Here is a 20,541-nt window from a genome sequence, read left to right as displayed (position 1 = left end):
TAAATGTTAATATTTTATATGAGTGAATATAGTTTAATTTTGATGAAAGATATGGAGCATTTTGTCACATTCGAATAAACGTCAATGTACAGGACAAATTTTAATGTCTTGCCTTCGCATTACCGTACAAGGTTCAAAATGGCCGAAGTACCTTTATTGCCATAACGACCATCACCTAAATACAACCATTACCATCCCCGCACACAATTCTTACCAAGAAATCAACAAATTATTACTAACTTTAATTAGCTCAATAAAAAGCAGAAAATGGCAAAACCTAATTAATATTTGTTAAAAAACTAATGTTTTTTGTATTCATTCTTGATTAATCTTTCAATCATAATTTATTAATATATCTTTAAACAATATTGTTTTATATTATAGACATTAACTTGTATGTAAATAGCACTATATAGAGCGGAAGAGGTCGAGAGGTGACATTCAACTGCCCCCAGGCCACCAGTATTAAACTCTTCTCTATATGTCACTGTCATGACACGCAAAGTCGAGCATTTTAGAAACTAGTATACGATAGCTGTAGGACCGAGACTACTTGCATCACAGGTGTCAAAATGGTGGACTCTTTTGTTGTCTTTAAACCACAATTTACGCAGTCAACTCGTAAGCTCTTGTTTGTAGTTTAATATGTGTTTGACACGGTTGATTAATCACAGGTGGCGTGTAAAACTACTGTATATATCTGTTTTCCAAATTTAACTATATCTTGCGGGGATTTAATATTTCGCGAAAATGGAAACGTATAGTGTGTGTTATTATGACAAATAATTAACCAAATTATTATGCTCTGCATTTACTTAAACTTGTAAATTATTGTGGATATAGGGTAGCCCATGTTTATTTTTTATATTTGTATGATGATGCGCCCATTCGCGTTATTCGTGTTGTTATTTTATCCTGGTAATTGCCAGCTAACAGTAACTCCACCAACAGAAGTATTAAGAAGTGAACAGGAGAGAACCTGTGTGATTGGTTTTGTGTGTAAACATGGATACTGTGTAATATCGAATACACTACAATGTGTTTGTGATCCAGGATGGATTGGTGTATTTTGTGAAAAGTTATGTCCTTTAGATTGTGGTGAGCATGGACAATGTACGGTGTTCAATGGAACTCCCAAATGTGAATGTGATTGGCAATATAACGGAGAGAAATGTGATAAAATGATTGAAGTGTCAGTTGAGAGCACAACAGGTTTGTTTATTTCTATCCTGAAAGGTATCATAATAATGTTTTTAATGATAAAAATATGATTCCGGGAGATTATGTTGTTTATTACTTCAGGCTCGGCTGGTCGCCTTGAGTATGGATCGAATCCCCGGTTGTACGTGGCAAGGAGTAGGGTCGCCTGTCCAGCCTCGTGAGTTTTCTCCGGGTCCTCCGGTTTCCTCCCACTGCTAAAGACCCCTACGCGCAAGCGAATTATTGAAATAAAATTAAACCATATGTTAGTCCCGAAATGACCTAGTTTGTGTCGAGTGGACGTTAAACCCCATTTCTCTCTCTCTTTCTGTCTTAAGTATGGAGTGCTTATAGCCTCTAGAAAGCAGAAACTTCGTTGCTCTGAAATTTCTCTTCTGTATCAAATTGACTATTATTCTTTAATATAAGACAAGTATCCAAATATAAAACGGTCTTAGTTCATACTTATACGTACACATGATTTCATAGGGTCATTTGTCTCCAAGCAGGCTTGTCCATATAAAGAAATCACTATGAATATAAATAAAAGGTGTTTACGTCTTGCAGTCAATACCGTTTGGTCTCCTGTGGTGACAATACTGCGTCTTATTTTCTCACTTCTTAAAGTCTCTTAATATTCATTTGAAAGATGTGTAATCCATTATAAACTACAATAATAGATCGGTAAAGGAAATATCATTTAAATGGTTCAATTCCGTTCAGTATTTACAAAGATATAAATTTTTGATTATACCCTTTCACTATAAATTATCGTAGTGTTTTTGGTTCTATTTTCAGTGTGTATGAACTGTGATTCCACAACTTCAGAAACCACGCCATCAAACGTTATTGAGACAGTTCCAACTGTCGTCAAAAGAAAAGATTGCTTTCCTGGATTTGTGTGTCAAAACGGTTACTGTCCGAGTGGTAAAGTAGAGTGTGTCTGCGACTTGGGCTGGACGGGGCCTTTTTGTGATACACCGTGTCTACTGGACTGCGGTCAGTTTGGACAATGTAAGAGTTTGGGCGCCAACTCACAAAGCTGCGTTTGTGAAGAAGGTTATACAGGCTCAAATTGTGAACTTCATCCGTTATCTAATGGTAACACATATTACTACTTATTTTTTTCTATATTCACTCAGCAAATTGTTTCCCTGATCCATTTCGTTCCAGTGTGACGCTGGGATTATATTCTGTGGTTAGGTACTGTAATCAGACAAGCAAAAGCTTCTACTTTGGACGGGGAATGAAATTAACATTAGATTCTGTATTTCTATGTACTCTAATTATATAACCAAGAGAGTACAAACTTAATAGAATATTTCATCAAATGATGCACGATAATTTAATCAGGTATACCGTTATCATCATACCAGATATTGAATAAAATATATTCCATAACCACCGCAAAAACAATTCAGTATTAAAATTTCTATTTAATTTGTAATATCACAGTAAACAGTCTAATGATTCTCATAATCTTCTAGTACCATTCAGGGGATCAGGGGAATTTTTAGTAAATGAAACAGAAATTAGGTTACTATATTTCACATATCTCTAACATTAAAGGTCAATGATCACCAGTAAGTTAATACAAATTAGCATAGAAATTTCTATTTCATTTTTAAAATATCACAGTAAATAGCCTAACGATTTTCATATTTTGTTAGTAACACTCAGGGGAACTTTAAAGTAGCTAAGTCTCTAACTCAATATCATCCAAAATCTTCAACATTGAAAACACGATTTATTTGTCAAATTAATGTTGTGATGTTGTGATCTTACCGGAATAAGATGGGCTTTTGAAATCCAATATTTAAGACAAAATAAACATTTTACCATTGGTACACGAATCGTGTACCATAATGCGCTTCAGCCCCAGTTGTAAAAAGAGACTCGAGGGACGAGGCTAGACACATTGCACCAAATCGAACGGCGTATGTAGACTGGAATAACCAGACGCTAGAAATTTGCACTCGATTGAGACTGCTGGCTTATTTCGCCGAACATAACTGATTTGAAATTGGAGTAAAAACGGAAACCATTGAATGTAAATCAGTTTATATACATTAATATTACAGTATTATATGCGTTGCGACCCACTTTTGTCAATTTCTAGGTCCCAAATGTTAGCGATTTAGCTCCTTTAAGTAAATGAAACAACAATTAGGTTGCTATATTTCACAAATCGCTAATATTAAAGCTCAACTCTCTCCTTGAATTGATTTCCCGTCGGAGAAGCTATGTAGAATGTACAGAAAAAGACCAGACGGCTCCTTATTTCACTATCTTTTTTAAGATATTTGGATTATTAAATACAAATTCGCCCAAACAAAATGCAACAATGCATAAAGATATCTATTTGCATTCGTTTACCAATCTACGTTATGCAACACAGAACGACGATCAAAATATCCCGTTAACGATATACGAAAGTAAAATGCCCCCGGCCCACTCAATAAATGATCTTACTTGCCTATGATTTATTTTGCAGGGCGGTTGATCCGGGGTTTCCATTATAGGCATTGATTATTATTGTTTGAACTAAGGTTCTTTCCATCATGTAATCCATTTAGTACTTTTTGTTTTGTTTCTTGATGGTCAGTTTGATTATAACATTTAATTTCTATTAACAGATTCAACAACAGCAATAACAACATCATCAGTACCAGTACGAACTCCAGATACAACAAAAATACCTGTGTCCACTGTAACTGCTATACGGCATTTAAACTACACAGATCCACTCCAACATCCGGTAAAGGACCGAACGTGTGTACCTGGCTTTGTGTGTGAACATGGTATTTGTCATACTAATGACAATAAATCAAAACTTCTAAAATGTGTATGTGACGATGGATGGATTGGAATACTTTGTAATAAAAAGTGTCCTTTAGACTGTGGTGATTTTGGAAAGTGTGGAACCAATGAAAATGGAATCAGCTATTGTTCTTGTAATTGGACATATACGGGTGTTCTCTGTGATGTATTGAAGCCCCAGAAATTACAAGGTAAACGATATACCAGTTTCATATACACTGTGCGTTTATTATTTTGAATTTTTAGAAGTATAAAATAAAATTACAGAACATATTTTCTTTTTATTATTCTATTTTTGTTAAAGCTTAAGGCTTAAACATATTGTTAATGTTGCTGAATCAAAGGAGTTAGCCATGACCTTATACTTAAATATTCTCTTTCAAAAGACATCCACGATCAATATCTTGTTTTTTAAACTTTGAAACAATGGATAGAATTATCCTTCTCAATTTACATATTGATCGGTGCTAAACAATTTCTCCACAGGAGACCATGTCAGATGAAATATTATTCCTGTTATTTGTCATAAAGTAAGAGGATAGTGTCGGGTTTTGCATACTGGGTTCATATCCGCTACAAATCACGTTATAAGGAACTCGTGGAATAGGCCTACTTATAAAGGGATGTTGTCAGATTTCAGGTGTTTTTGTGTGTTTCACTAATTTGTTTTATCTTTATATCAGTCGATTGATGTACTTTCTATCACAAACCTCACAAAATCTTTATTATTATTGTCGAATCTTAACAGTGCAAGGGGCTTGGATGGCCAAATGGTTTAACGCTTGCGCTTTAGATCATAAGCTCGGTAACTGACGTACTTTCGATTTTCCGCTTGTACGTGACAAGAGGTAGGGTCTCCTATCCACCCTGGTGGATTTTCTCCGGTTCGTCCCACTACTAAAGACCCCTACGCGCAGCTTGATTATTGAGATAAAATTGAACCATATGTTAGTCCCGAAATAACCTAGTTTGTGTCGAGTGAACTGAACGTTAAACCAGATTTATCTCTCCGTGTTAACTGTGCATCTTATTCCAAGTTAACGATGGGAAAACTGAATATAACATCTATAATTTAATATCTTGTAGAAGCAAAAGATTATAGCTGGCAGTGGTGGGTGATTGGTATATGTATAACAATATTTGTACTATTAGTATTAGTATTGGTTATAGTACCTTATGTTCTATGGAGGAAGAAAGAATTGTTTATAATGAAGATTATCTACTTATTTCAACCTTTTGAAGATTCTGGTAAGTGGGACTATGTTGAGTTACCTCCCCTCTGACTTTGGAAACATCAGTGACCGAAAAAGTAACTTACATTTACATAACAATTTGATTCGCGAGTCAAAAAGACAATCCGTGATACACGTAGAAACGACAGCCAAACCTATAATATTATTATCTTATAATTAACCACCCTGGTAAATCATATACTGCAAAACACACATTTTCTGCTGATTTTGTACGTCATGAAGATTTCGAAAACGTACACATGCCTATTTGATGACGATTCCTCGCATGTACGTGACACCCCCCCCACCCCGTTTTCTTTTCACTAAAGACCCCTACGCGCAAGTGAATTATTGGAATAAAATTGAACCACATGTTAATATGTTAGTCCCGAAATGACTTAGTTTGTCTCGAGTGGACGTTACCCCTCTCTCTCTCTCTCTCTCTCTCTCTCTCCCTCTCTCTCTCTCTCTCGTTGATGACTATAAAAAAGCTGTTATTATAGAACTGACGCAAGGTACAACACGATTCGTTCCCATTCCATCACAATATTTTCTAATCAAAACCTCAAAGAAATAATTTGAGCATCGATTATGTTTGATATTTTGTTTGTTGTAGAACAACATAGCTTAAACAATGGCTACTTTAAAATGACCTTTAAGTTATGATGATTTCTGTATTTTAATGGAGACCAAAGTTAAGATTATTGATCATAATCCATTGGTTATTTGGAGAGTTCTGTATAACTTAAGATTAGTGTTAACACAATGGTTTATTTTGCAGATGATAAACTTTTCGACGCCTTTATTTCATACAAATCAACAATGGTCGATGAAAACTTTGTTCTAAATGAACTATTTCCACATTTAGAAACACAAATGAACTTTAAACTTTGTCTGCACTTCCGCGATTTTATACCAGGAGAAAGTAAGTATATTATATGTTAGTAATTTATAAATTAACCGTTAAGATTAACATGCTTATGTCTGTATTAAAATCGGTGTCAAATGTTCCTTTGATATCAAATCCCCTGAAAAAGTGATTATTTGAAATACTTAAGGAGGGAGGAGGTGACGCTGATAATTTTCTACCCTCCCTGTAATCCAAGCTACATGATGTGGGACTAAACGAATATTATGTGAAAGTCACGTCCAGTTTGTCTTACCAAGGACACTCTTATATTGTTGCGTAAGAATGTTACCTATTTTCTTGGATATGGTTATCCATACAAATTAAGTTAACATCATGGTCCATGCGTGTCTTTCTGCTCATTATCTAGAGAGAATATTAGCGTTTTCAGTTAGGTGTGTAGCCGAATTTTTAAAAAATTTTAATACAGTGTAAAATTATGTGTAATTCGGAGATCATTTAAACATACATTGTGCAAGAGCTAAATCTACCTATTGCAGGTCTTTCTTTAGGCCTGAAATGTTATATAAACTATTAATTAGACATTAATTAACGTATCCAGACCATAATCAACTGTCGATGTCATCTTATGTGTCGGATTTTTACTGGATTTGAATCCGATTTGCTGCTCAACGCTCATTGATGATTAAATCCCAAAATAGATAATCGAGACTATGTATTATTTTATCGTAGCGGCTTTTGTAATGATGATCGAGGCTAAGCCTAAATTTCAAACGCTAATATCTCGGTACCCAGTTGAAAAATTTGACTGAAATTTTCAGTATATTCCCTTTATATTATCTAGATTTTCACTATTATAGTGAGAACTACCAGCTCTTTATCTAATCTTCCATAATGTATCATTAAATTAATTAACGTTAAAGTTTATATTCGTAAAAAGAGGTGAAAAATGTTGATCCTGTGATATGAGACCACAAGAAGATCCATCTTTAACAGGTTCTTTACTAAATACTGACTTAATTATTATCGTTAATTTAACTCTGAACTCCCTCTCTCTCTCTCTCTCTCTCCCTCTCTCTCTCTCTCTTCAATATTATTTATATAATTATAATATATTGAGGTGAATCCATAACCCTAATTAACCTAATCACAGTATTATTCACCCCATAGTGAACTTTTATCGTGACGATCTATGAAATCAGTTTTTATTTTATTATGAAGTACTTATTAAACCATTTTAAGCCATTTTTAAATGATATTTCTGACTAATGTACTCTTTATATATATATCCCCGTATTTATTATAATCTATCAAAAGAAGTTTTGATACTAATGGCAAATATAGTTTCATATGTTTTGCAAGTATACAAAGAATATAATCCTACCCACTTAATATTTTTTTGATTAGTAATTTGTATTTGTATTATTTTTATGTTAGTTTTTTTTAAAAATGGAACTCATTTCGGGACACTGACAATTCCTCAGCCCACATTTAATCCGCAAAATAATAATATAAATGGTCGCAAAATAAAAATATAAATGGTATCTGGAATTAACGTCCACTCGACAAAAACTAGGTCATTTCGGGACTAACACATGGTTCAAGTATATTTCAGTAATTCGCCTGCGCGTAGGAGTCTTTACCAGTGGGGATACCGGAGAAAAACCCACGAGACTGGACAGACGATCCCACTCCTTGTCATGTACAAGCGCGGAATGGAAACCACGCCATTTGACTCAATGGAATGATAGACCTTATGATTCAACGCGCACGCGTTATCCCCCACCCCAACACCCCCTTAAATGGTACTTACATTATGCTTTATCGTTTGTTGGTCAGGTTGACTACTTTGTACATTTGAAGTTTCAAGTATAGATGATTCTATATATATTTTTTCAGCTATATCAAACAACATTATATGGGCTGTAGAGAACAGTAGAAGAACCATCCTAGTACTGACACCAGATTATGTGGAAAGCGAATTCTGTATGTTTGAATATCAGAAAGCACAGCATGAAATGCTGAGGCGAAAACAGAGAATTATTCCAATTATGTTTCAAGACATTAACGACATAGAACACGTGGACAAAACTTTACAATCAATCTTAGATTCAATAACTTACTTGGAATGGCCCGGTGAGGATAGTCCGAAAAAAATAGAAAAGTTCTGGAAGAGATTGGAATTCTCAATGCCAAAAAAGAAATCACTCGTTTCAACATCTGAAATAACCAGACCAAGCGACGATGGTGTAGGATTAAAAAGTGTTACAGACAGTAGTAAGAATCGACCTATGTCAACTGTAGAAGATAAGGGTGAATTTATAGAACTATCAATAGATGGCGTCGACGGCATAGATAATTTGGCATTAAACACTTCGTCATGATGAAGGCAATTCTCATATCTAAATGCTACATGAAAAAAATCCATTTTACACAATAACAATGTCGTATGAAGTATTTGAATAATAGAATTATTGCGGGGTTTGGGTTTCTTTTCTTTGGGTGCGTGTGTGTTGAGAGGGGTGGGGGGATAATATTCAGACAATCACACATCACTCTACATGTTGGTATATAGTTATCGCCAATTTTCATTGATCGTCGACCTTGGCCGATTGTCACACTTTTCAGGAATTGTTTGTACAGTTGTGTAAATATGTTATTACTCTTGACAGATAATAACCTTACCTGTACCCACCGTACACTATTGACTTTATTTACAGATGGTTATTATCAATTTTAAACCTTTATGCTAAAGTACACCAGTCTCGTATGTGGGTTATTCTATTAATTGTTGGGTCCAGGCAAAAAGACAAAAACTAACGTTCAAAGCAAACTGATAAAATTTGGTGGTCTGCACCCATACTTGACGCCAGAGTTAATTATCCTGATTAATGGGATTTTGGTGTAACAATGCATGCACTTTCTTATTAGTTGAGGTTCTGACGCATATTATTTTGACATAGCTTTATGGCAAAGACAATTCCTGTCGAATACCCACTATTTTCCTTCATAATTCAGAAATCCTGGCAAATAGTGGGTCTAACATGGCTCCTATTAGTTTTCACAAAATACCCCCTCGGCGAATTTAAGGTTGAAATGTTATTTCTTTTATGAAAAAAATCTAGCATATCATATTTTTAAAACAATAGCAACAGAATAAAACAAAAGGTAATCTTTTATTTGTTTCAATCAAACTTTAACAACATCCAGTTTCATTGGACAAACACCATTTTTAAGAGAAATAGTCATAATTGTGCCATTGCTTCCGTCGTCTTCAATTACTTTCAAAAATGCACCTACAACTGTATCTATTCTGTAATAACAATAAATATTCAATAGATTAAGACACACATTCTTCTGATAAATAGGAAAATCAATGAATACATGATATAGTACGTTATTCATCCCATTTAATAATAGGTAAGAGCGGCCTAGGGCATTCAGTGTTCAGTTTAAAGGTCGCGGGTGAGGCGTTTAGTAATATATCACTTCTATTTCTATTTTCCACCATCTTGCATAAATAATGTACGATTGTCACAATGTGGGTTCCATTATTTGGAATAATGATACGCAAACTTCAAAGAATGATGTTACTACTTGTAAAGATGGCCTGCACTTTGGGTATCGACCAATCAGCATTAGACCAGCAACCTGCCCTGTCTCTTTTTTAGTCAGTAATATTGTTTGTTTGACAATTAAACTCACGTCTAATTGGCAATTTTTGGATTATAATTAAAAGAGATAAAATAGATTGCGTAATTGCATCATTAATTATTTCATTTGAAAGAGATGAAAAATCTATGTGAGTTCCTACAAAGATTTAAATAAGAATACATAGATTGCGTACTTGCTTGCATCATTATTTTTGCATTTGAAAGAAATGTAAAAAAAAATCACTTGAACCTATATGAGTTCCTAAATTGATTGAAAAGAAATAAATATTGAATATATTGTTCAATGGATGTTGTATTATTGTTCTCTATTTGTAAGAACTTGGTACTTCAGCCCTCTATCTTGCAGCATTTCTTCATAGGCAACCACAAGGGGTTCAAATGGATTCTTTTGTTTGCATTGCTAATTGTTATATTTGTCGTAATGAATAATTACAAAAAACCCCAGATAATTTAGGCTGAATTTATTGTAAAACATATTGGACTAAAACTGCAAACCAGCTCTAGGCAATTTTATACTTATTATTTAGCATTCTCAAATAATGTACGTCTGCGGATATATTTTAATCATTATATCTATATGGTATTCTACTGTCGTCCATGGTTAACATTTGATCTTATAGTCTGGGGGGATCACGTGCCTAAGTGGGTAAGACGCTGGCTCGCTAACCTGGAGGTCGGGCTTTCGATCCCTGCATTGGCCGAGAAAGTTCATCCAGATTTTCCGGCGTGGTTCCCCCTTGTCAGTGATGCAGGACGAAGGGCCTGACAAGGACAGCTGTCTAGTCCTTCGGTTAGACGAAAAACCGAGGTCCCGTGTATATATTGGAATGCACGTAAAAGATCCCTGCCAGTTGGAATTCGATATAAGAGTAGTCGATAGTGCCGCTGCCCGGGCAAAATTTCCCTCATAGCACACTGTATGGCGTATGCCCGTCTTCATTAGCCCAGTATAGGAGCAGAACAGTAGGACGTTAAACCCCATTTCATTTTATTTCTTATAGTCTGGACCAAAGTTTGTTCTGACTACCAAAACCAAACTCTAATCATTTAACACCACAATCTGCGTTCATTACAGCCTAAATGCTACTCATTAAAGATGTATTATGTGCGATTAAGATGCAGAACTGGTCATTTTTGCTATAATAGTTTAAAATTAAATAATGCAAAACTGAATGTTTTGAAAATTTTATTCAAAACTTTATTCGGAGTAATTTGGGGTTCTGGCAATATGTGGCATTGATTGTTTATTATCGTAACAACTTAACCTCGCTTCTCCATTTTTAAATTAGATCATTAAATGGCCAAAACGTTCTGATCCACTTAAAATCGGAGCCATCCGATGCCATAGAAAGTTGTTTATGGACTTGCCATGTTAATAAATGCTGAAATAATAGTTTATATAACATTCGAAGCCTAAATAAAAACCTGCGATAGGCAGGTTCAGCTCTTACATAATGCATCTTTAAGCTATATTCTTTACAACTCCAAAAGGAATATAAGACGAAATGAAGTGGAGGTTAACGTCCTACTTTTCTGCTGCTCCACTCGGTCTAATGAAGACTGGCATACGCCATGCAGCATGAGGGACATTTTGCCCGGAATTATCGCTATGGCCTACTGGTATTACAAATTCTAACTCTCAATGGTTCTTTTACGTGCACACCAATCTATACATGGTTTTCCGTGCCATCCGAATGACTAGGGGCTGTTCCTTGTCATGCCCTCCGACTTGCACCACTGCCAAGGAGAAACCAAGCTGAAGAATCCTCGTAGTTTCCTTTGGGAAAGTGCATTTAGATTTACTTATTTCGCTTTATATATGCCGTGCTCCAGTTATCTTGTCATATGTATTAATAGAAGAAGGTGGTTAGTTCGTTAAACTTACGGTAATAAAGACAATGATTTTAACATCTCTTGAAATTCTTTGTAATATAAAAGTTGTTCTGGCTTCTGGTTATTTATGAAACCTGTATTTACAGCTGTAGGGTTCATTGATGCAAACCTGATCCCCATTTCTCCAAGATACGGATTAGCCTATAGAATTAGAGTGTATTAGGTACATTGTACATAAATATATTAAAAATAAATATAGAATTGAATTACATTTCTCGAACAAATAAAAAACAACATTTAATAAGGCTATAACATTAAACGTCGTATATATAATCATTCTTCTATTACTAAAACACTAAAATACATTCTATTTATAGGATTAACAATAGATACATTAAAATATTAAGCCAGTTGAATAATAGCTCTCAGTTTATCGATATTATACATAATAAAATTATTAACAATAAGACATTAAAATCATATAAAACATTGCTTGGAGCTTGATCAAACCTAAGAATATCAGACAGTATAGTTTTTATCCTCTATATAAATCTCTTTGATGTAGGTCAAAATAAAATGTTATATTGGGTTTAACCGAGGACTGACGTGTTATTTAGATTAATGATGGGACGAAGTCTCTGCGATTAAATTTCCATTTCAAATACTTAACGGAATTTAATTTGTTTCATAATTTTAGTTTCGTATTTGGCTTGATCTGTCATCAGTAGAACATAAAATCAGCTGTATCTAAACAATGGCTCAAAATGTTTAAAACAACTTTAATGTATACAGATTTCCACTCAACAAAAGCTAATCCGCACGCCAAGATCATGTAATTCACTTTTATTTGTCACCCAAATCAAAGCATTCTAGTCATTTTGCTTGTAGTTTTGCCGTTTGGGTATACGTTATTTTTCCATTATTGGCCATTGTTTATAATAAAAATCTACCCCAACATATACTTACCGCCCAACACGATGTAAAATGGACTACGGCGGCTTTTGATGCAGCATACACTGGGAAAACAAAACGTGCATCCAGACCTTTAATGGAAATTGAATATATTTATGCAGTTTGGTTTGGATTGTTTTATTCTATTTGTACACAAAACGAGGCATTATGTACTTACACCTTAGGCTATAGAACAGAAAAGATGGAATCGTGTATCCCCGACGCTGTATCTTATTCACAATGATACATATACCTCACGAGAAAGGACTTCGATATAAATCCAACTGCCATTATTCGATTGTTGTCTATGTGGCCAATTACATCGTTAAATACAGTTGTATAATTACCTGCGAAAGATCCAGTATTAATGATTATTCCACCTTTACCACCTTTATCCTTCCTCATATGTTCAACAGCTAAATTGGTACCTATCACCACACCTCCCTAATTATACAAACATTTTGTAACAAATATTATTTAACTAATAGTAATGGCAATTATAGTGCTTACTCTAGAATACCTAATATCACGTCTCATTAAAATCTGAGGAGTTCACATAGTTCAAACTACTTTTAAATCGTTCTGGAATGGATTGTTCATTCGACATATAAATAAATAACGCTCCGCGATGCACATTCTCTTTCAAGCATCTGGTTAGACGTGGAAAGCCCACATGCCAAAATAACTCCCCACAGCCGATGTGTGACGCACCCTGTCTTCACTCTACACATTTTATTAGTCTTGTAATCGTCTGGTATTGTCTCTGGTTATATTTGTAAGTATCTTGCATGGCAACCACTTGTTTTAACTGGTCATAACTGATAGCAGTGAATTATATGATAGGGACACAAGGAAAGAGTATGAATAAACTCTATCCCATCGCTTTTGTAATTACTTAATCTGTCATAGATACAACGGAAGTGAGATGGGGCTGAAATAAAGATCGACTCTACAGTTAACCAATCTTGACCCTCTCAACTGGGAGTCGGTTAACCCAGGGATCAGTATAGAAAGTCTGCGTTCTAGAAGTCTCACGTCTATGTTAAAATCAGGCCTCGTTGTATCTAACCGTATAACTACTTGCGCGCAATAACCTGGAAAAAGGAGAACCTGCGCCCCCCCCCCTCGCCCGTCCGCACTCCACGGGCCCTGTAATATTAACAATTGCTAAAATCTATTTACCAGATTGACATCCATCATATAATTCCATTTATTCTCGTGTATCATACCGGCATTATTTAACATTATATCAATATGGCCTGCCGTAGACACCGCTGAGTTAAATGCATCTGAAGGAACAAAATAAACCATTTAAGGCAAGAGAAATATTCAAAGCTTAGAACGAATTCAAATGAAGCCTTGGTATGCTATTCATTTAGCGTATTGGAAGCTAAAAGATCTAATATTGACCATAAGGTAATCTCAGAAATCCATCGCATGGCACTGAGAGGATTTATTGTGCGTTAGAATTTTTATTCGAAGTAATGAAGCAACAGTCTGCAATGAGTTTGTTTGTTGGTTTTTTTTAAAAAGAAATAAAAAATAGTGATATTAATAGGTGCTATTCAAGAGGTGATGTGCTATGAACAGAACCAAACTGAAGTCTGTTGTTTTCACTTTATGCTGTCCACACAGCCCATTATATATTAGAGATTGCTGATTGTGTTCACAGCCATGTAACCGGTTATAATGTTCTGTGCAGGGATAGAGGTTTGTCATCCCATATTTATTATGAATAACGCCTCTTGGAAACAGTTACTGGACAACTACCTGAAGCTCTATGTTACTTTTTTTAAAAAAAAACCCAAACAAACTTTCATTTCATTGTTGTGAGATTGGCCATTAGACCCTATATTCCATGTTCTTCTAGTTCTACATGTAACCAGATCTACATGTATGCACTTGTCGACATTAAAGGGTGAATGTATTTAATGGGTTAATAACCGCGTCAAGCAAATCTAATCACAACAACAACTAATTGAAATGGGGGGGGGGGGGGGGTAGCACGTCCGCGCTCTACCATTGAGTCAACTGGTGGCGTTTCGATTCCTCGTTTGTACGTGACAAGAAATAGGTCGCCTGTCCAACCTCGTGGGTTTTCTCCGGGTCCCCCGGTTTCCTCCCACTGATAAAGACCCCTACGCGCAAGGGAATTATTGAAATAGAATTGAACCATATGTTAGTCCCAAAATGACCTAGTTTGTTTCATGTGGAAGTTACCCCCCCCCCCCCCCCCGCCTCTCTCACTCTCTCTCTCTCTCTCTCTCTAATTGAATTTTTCAGACGAGTAAAATAACCCATATCGTCACATTTGGACTTTTGATTAACCCACTCTAATGTTATGATGCCTTCTGCAATCTAGGACTGTCTGTTTAAATGTTGACTATTCTCATACAGCACAGACTTGTATAATACCATAACAACATACATAAGCAAATTGTCTTAATACAAAGATAGGAAAACATACGAATCTTTGGAACAAACAGATTATTTTTTGCACGGAATACATTACAATTTACGACACAGACCAAAGCTAAGCTCAGAAATGTCAAAATATCTATTTTCACAGTAAGCTAATTACCTTGGGGCAATTATAAATACATATTTACTGTTGTTATCAATATAAAGGCTTTATGGATCGAACAACTAGATAGTATTGATTTTCTAAAAATGACACGTACCTGTAAGTTCTTGAGGTTTTGTAACATCACATTTAACAAAAGTTGCTTTATCCTCTCCATAGGTTGATCTTAATCTCGTCTGCAATATGTTACCTTGTTCTTCATTAACATCCCCAATAAAAACCTAGAGTGATGGGAATACAAATACGATGGAGGAATGATAAACAACTGTATTTAAAATACGCTTGGTTTTCATTTGAAAAATTCGGACAACTCCAGGTTCGGAATTTTTTCAGGAGGGGGTTTGCCAGGTTGTTTGACGTCAACTTTTGTCATGAATTAATAGGATCACATTGTGATTTAATTTCATAGATGCAAAGCATTAATTGTGATATCACATAAATATCAGATTCGCCGCTGAACTCTTGATTCGTGGGGCACTGCCATTTATTTTTTTTAGCAAGTAGCAAGATCGCAGGAAAGAGGCTGTTCAATGTGCAAGTAATTTATGAATAGAACTTTTAAAATGTAAAATGTGACCGAAATTGAAATTGAAATTGGAATGAAAAATCCAAAAGTCTTCTCCAGATTACTTTCTTGTCAGATGAACTAAACGTAAACGAGTGGGTATAATGAAGATGGCCATTACAAACGATTATTTAAACAACTTTACTTAGATTTCGAAAATGTGACCATCTCGATTCAGAAGCCTCCTGGTGGGTGGTGTATTTTATACCACCTACCAACATTTAAAAAAAAAAAAAAAATATACCAGATAAGGCAAATACAGAGAATAAAATGCTATTAATATTATTTGAAGTGTTTTTTCCTGAAATCGGTCGATAATCAAATGTACGTCGATAACAAGATAATGGTGAAGATAACAATTCTAAATTTTAAAACGTAGGTTAAATTAAAGGGACATCAGACGCATCACAAGAATAACATTTTATTACTTTAAAACCGGTGTAATAAAGTACACACGAGCAACAATTCATCTAAATTAAGGCAGTGGATTTGCACGGAAATGATAGCATCATTATTACGTTTGTTAACTCTGGTAAGTGAAATTTGGAAAAAATTTCTTGTCGGTGAAAAGCAAGACCGTTTTTGTCCATATTTCAATTATCCATTTATTTTTAATTTTATGAGATCATTTACCTAAAGTTTGGATATGATGTGTAGAATGTGTATATCTATAACATATATTTCCTTTTCGGTCACTCTTTGGAATAATTTGAACGTTGTGGACCAAATAAACGCCCGTGTCGTTGATTTTCGTGAGGCTGATGTCGCAAAAACATTTCTGTGAATATATAATCCACATACGTAAAAATGGAATAAAGTTATCAAACTTTTTCGCATAATTGGTTTGTAAACTCAATCACATATCGGTACCTCAAAGTTTAACCAAAATACACTCGTAAAAATAGAATGGAATTGAAGTAAGCAAAGGGTTAAAATTCAGCAAAATACAAACACAAACGGAATCCGACGAAACGCAAATTTGATCAATATCAATAACGCTGCTATATACAGTAAAATACCAATGGAATCCCACGAAACGCAAGTTTGATCTGTAACTCTTGTACCAAATTTCAATAAACTAGATACATCTCAAAGATGATTTTTTTTAAAATAACGGGGGAATAACGCATGGACAAAGAGAAAGCCTAAGTGAAATATAATCTCAGTTTCGCTTACAGGTCACGGCAATGTCTGCACGAATATATGGGAATGCAGTCTTCTTCAACACGCTCACGACATTCGTGCACTCTATACTAATTTTCTAACATAAATTATGTACAGCAACGTTTATGATCTCCATGAATTATTCATTTCCAATAGAGACAAACACAATTTTAAGGGAAATGAAAACTGACAAAATACTTGTGAAAGTGATAAAGAGCTAAATATATAACGTTACCTTAGCCCCGGATTTGATCAACGCCTCCGTTAAACCAGCACCAAAACCCATAGCACCCCCCGTTAAAAACACATTAGCGTCTGTTAACTTCATCTTTATACTATAGTTCTATACAATGAAAAACTATCAAAATTAATGTTTAAATGGACAATTCTAGATTTAGACAAACAAACTTTTCCCCACTAAACAACCGCATGGAGATGCAATGGTTACTATTGGGACCTCGCGTGGGTCTGTTACAAATACTTATTCATTAAATTTAAAAAAATATATACAGAAAAAAAACGTTTAAGATTAGATAAACGCTAGCCACTAAACAACCGCATGGAGATGCAATGGTTACTATTGGGACCTCGCGTGGGTCTGTTACAAATACTTATTCATTAAATTTAAAAAAATATATACAGAAAAAAAACGTTTAAGATTAGATAAACGCTAGCCATTTAAATCTTTTACTTCTGCGCTAATCATTGTCTGTTAAAGTTAATTAATTATATAAGAACAGTTATGAAAACTTAAAAACTATTTTACCTGGTCTGTACCTGCAGTGTCGGCAATTGATAAGGGTCGGTGTGAAGATGTACTGTAAGATATATAAGATAAGATAGGGTATCTCGACAGACCCATCATTTTTAAAGAGGGCCAACATGAGATAAAAGTCGTCCGTGGACTAGGACATATATCTAAACAGCATGCAAAACAGGCCAATACAACATAATGGTGCTGCAGAAACGTTTTGGATTAGCCTGGAGTAGATGCAATGCGAACCTATTGTTTATCATTTGTTTTAGTTCTTGCGGGCTTGATTGTAAATGCAACGGACATTTTTTTTTAATTAACCTCCTCTTAGTTGTTATGTGGATCTGTAAAGGCCTAACCCTGATGTCATGACTGTTTGGATGACTTTTGTGTATGGATAAAATCACATCGAGTCTCTTTAAAGTTGATCACATGATATGTAATTCATATTACCCTTAGCAAACAACTGAGATTTTATCATAAGCATCACTAACCCATATTCTAATGTTTTCTTTGTAGCATTATACCTCGTCAGGTCAACTATACACAGCGTTTACTTAAAAGTTAATTAGGTCAGCTGCATTACTGCCAATGCTGTACTTTTATGAATATACACCTCATCTAAAGAACCGGGGAAAAATAAAACATGGAAGGAATCTATTTAACTTGGTATTGGAAAGACATGTGTTTCTATATAGTCGGTGGAGGCCAATCAATTATTGCAAAATGCGTGTTTACGTCAAACCAACACGTGTATGATTTTACGTTAAATTATTATAATCACATAATATATATATATATATATATATATATATATATATATATATATATATATACTTTTCATCCGTGCAATATAAATACTCTCATGGATTTCGTTTTACAAACAATAGAGACATTTGATTTTCATATTCAGTCCTATTCTAGGAGAATAGATGGTAGCACAATTATCAATGAAATAGACATTTAAGTGACCAATGAAGTGAAAATAAATACTGCAAAAAAACATCCTACATTTTGCATTCACTCCGTCATGCCACTAGTATTAAGTTACATATGGCCGGACTTTAGTGTTCGGTATTAAAAAACATCGGTCTCGAATAACATGAAATAATATTATGGCAAGAATACACACGGGTATACAATTTAAAGGGGATATTTGTGACGATTTCTCGTAAGAAAGTCCTAGGGCGGGGGTACTATAGATTCGAATACCATCGTTGGACAAGGATCTTTTCAAATCCAGGTTTCACATGACAAATTACAGTCCTTGGTGTTTCTTATAGTTTGAAACACTGATGTATTAGTCAACATATTGGTAGCTGGCCATTCATTTCCAGTTGGAATCCCCATAACAATGGACGCAAAAAAGCACCATGGCATTGTGAATAATAAAATATCCCCAACCCCCTAAGTATATACCAGAATCAAAAGTATACCTGACACATCTTTTACGTTTCAGACAAGACTGCATTATCGAATGCTACTGGAATCACAGAAATCAGCAAGAAAACTATCAATCCAAAATGATTCGTGTTAAACTATTCTTATCGGCATATTGAAGTAGTTTATTCAAGATTTACTAACTTCCACTTTCACTGAAAAAATTCCATCAGGAGAAATAGTTAAAATTGTGCCATTACTTTCATCATCCTCTGTAACTTTTATAATGCCATCTACAACTCTTGCAACCCTGAAATAACAGCTATAAATAAAACATATAAAACAAGGATACGGTCACATTGACACATCTTAATTCCAAATTTTACCATATAGGTTACCGTTGATATTGTTAACGTTTTCAAACGACGTATATAAAACATGAATAATTCAGAATGAAGGGAATTACTACATGATGTAAAAATCGTATCTTTACTCTCAAAATTTAAAGGAAATCATAATGGAAAATTCATAGCTAAAAATATGTATTAAAAATTAAACAATCAACTAAATTAAGGATACATTATGTAAGATTTAGATAAAGAGCTGACCGTTCTTGCTATAATAGTTCAAAAATAAATAATGCAAAATTAATATATTGAAAATTTCATTCAAATTACTTTATTCTGAGCGAATATATTAGCCTTTGAAGGTTTGACAAGACGCGTGTCCTGACTGTAACAACCGTATTGGTTGTTCAAAGCTTAGCCTCACTTCACCATTTCTTAGATTAAATGGCTGAACCGTTCTAATCTATTTAAAACTTGAGCCATCCGATGACATCGAGATTTGATTATGGTCTGGATAAGTCAATTAATGTCTAATTAATAATTCATATAACATTCAAGGCCTAAATAAAGATCTGCAAAAGGCAGATTTAACTCGTGCATAATATCTGTTTAAATTATTAAAATTAAAGTTCCTGTACACATAGTAGTGGTACTACTTCATATTCAGTTGGTTGTCAGGTCGTCATGTTTATCAACAACTTGTAGGTTCTGCTAGTGACTTCAATGGATCTGTGTTATAAACAGATTGTCAGTTATGGTAGAAACGTACGGGAAACGGGATAAATTCAACATTTCTTGGTTCGCATTATGATTTAAAAATGCTCTGGACTTAATTCTTTACAATTTTTCCATTCGTTGTATTGCAATGCCTCCATATAGTGCAAATTCTTACCCATAATTTGCAGATATGAACAACGGTATTCATTTCTTCGAACAATGTGATTGGGTTACAGGTCAACACCAGGTCAAATGATAATTGCTTTCAGTCATCTGCAGATGCATTATTGGCAAGCATTATACAATTAAAATCGTTTATCGATACCCCGGTATATTGTTACTATACATGACATTTACCCGGGTAAATTTACTATAAGGGAATGGAGGTTTGCACTCCGTTTATCAAAAATACGATTTTAACGAGACCGTCATCATGAGCCAAATGAATAAAA

General features: G+C 34.6%; 2 protein-coding genes across 3 annotated transcripts; one reads left to right on the top strand and one right to left on the bottom strand.

Annotated features, from left to right (window-relative positions):
* Positions 1 to 558: 558 nt before the first annotated feature.
* On the top strand, positions 559 to 10,063 carry LOC126819270 (uncharacterized). 2 transcript variants are annotated; one of them, XM_050547220.2, is made up of 6 exons: positions 559 to 1,212; positions 1,999 to 2,301; positions 3,837 to 4,211; positions 5,107 to 5,268; positions 6,034 to 6,177; positions 8,020 to 10,063. In XM_050547220.2, the coding sequence occupies exons 1-6, from the start codon at positions 852 to 854 to the stop codon at positions 8,502 to 8,504; spliced, it is 1,830 nt and encodes a 609-aa protein (XP_050403177.1). In that variant the 5' UTR covers positions 559 to 851; the 3' UTR covers positions 8,505 to 10,063. The 2 variants fall into 2 exon arrangements, with proteins under 2 accessions (XP_050403177.1, XP_050403178.1); XM_050547221.2 differs by lacking the exon at positions 559 to 1,212 and adding an exon at positions 1,768 to 1,884.
* LOC126819276 (15-hydroxyprostaglandin dehydrogenase [NAD(+)]) lies at positions 9,280 to 19,306 on the bottom strand. Its single transcript, XM_050547238.2, has 9 exons — positions 19,082 to 19,306; positions 17,658 to 17,709; positions 17,127 to 17,234; positions 15,260 to 15,383; positions 13,761 to 13,867; positions 12,926 to 13,022; positions 12,594 to 12,670; positions 11,680 to 11,828; positions 9,280 to 9,433 (listed from the first exon to the last, which is right to left on the bottom strand). Exons 1-9 carry the CDS (start codon positions 19,114 to 19,116, stop codon positions 9,310 to 9,312), a joined length of 873 nt encoding a protein of 290 aa, XP_050403195.1. The 5' UTR covers positions 19,117 to 19,306; the 3' UTR covers positions 9,280 to 9,309.
* Between the last annotated feature and the right edge of the window lie 1,235 nt (positions 19,307 to 20,541).

Source organism: Patella vulgata, chromosome 4 (assembly GCF_932274485.2).
Source record: "Patella vulgata chromosome 4, xgPatVulg1.2, whole genome shotgun sequence".
NCBI classification, from domain to species: domain Eukaryota; kingdom Metazoa; phylum Mollusca; class Gastropoda; family Patellidae; genus Patella; species Patella vulgata.
The sequence above is the reverse complement of the archived record's forward strand: the minus strand, read 5'-3'. Positions and strand labels throughout refer to the sequence as shown.

Excerpts from the sequence above, each read along its gene's own strand:
- LOC126819270 (XM_050547220.2), top strand. The coding sequence starts at position 852 with ATGTTTATTTTTTATATTTGTATGATGATGCGCCCATTCGCGTTATTC. Across the intron at positions 4,212-5,106 it reads GAAGCCCCAGAAATTACAAG|AAGCAAAAGATTATAGCTGG; the intron begins GTAAACGATATA and ends AATATCTTGTAG. Across the intron at positions 5,269-6,033 it reads TCAACCTTTTGAAGATTCTG|ATGATAAACTTTTCGACGCC; the intron begins GTAAGTGGGACT and ends TTTATTTTGCAG.
- LOC126819276 (XM_050547238.2), bottom strand. The coding sequence starts at position 19,116 with ATGCAGTCTTGTCTGAAACGTAAAAGATGTGTCAG. Across the intron at positions 13,023-13,760 it reads ATATGATGGATGTCAATCTG|GGAGGTGTGGTGATAGGTAC; the intron begins GTAAATAGATTT and ends TTGTATAATTAG. Across the intron at positions 9,434-11,679 it reads AAATCATTGTCTTTATTACC|AATAGATACAGTTGTAGGTG; the intron begins GTAAGTTTAACG and ends TTGTTATTACAG.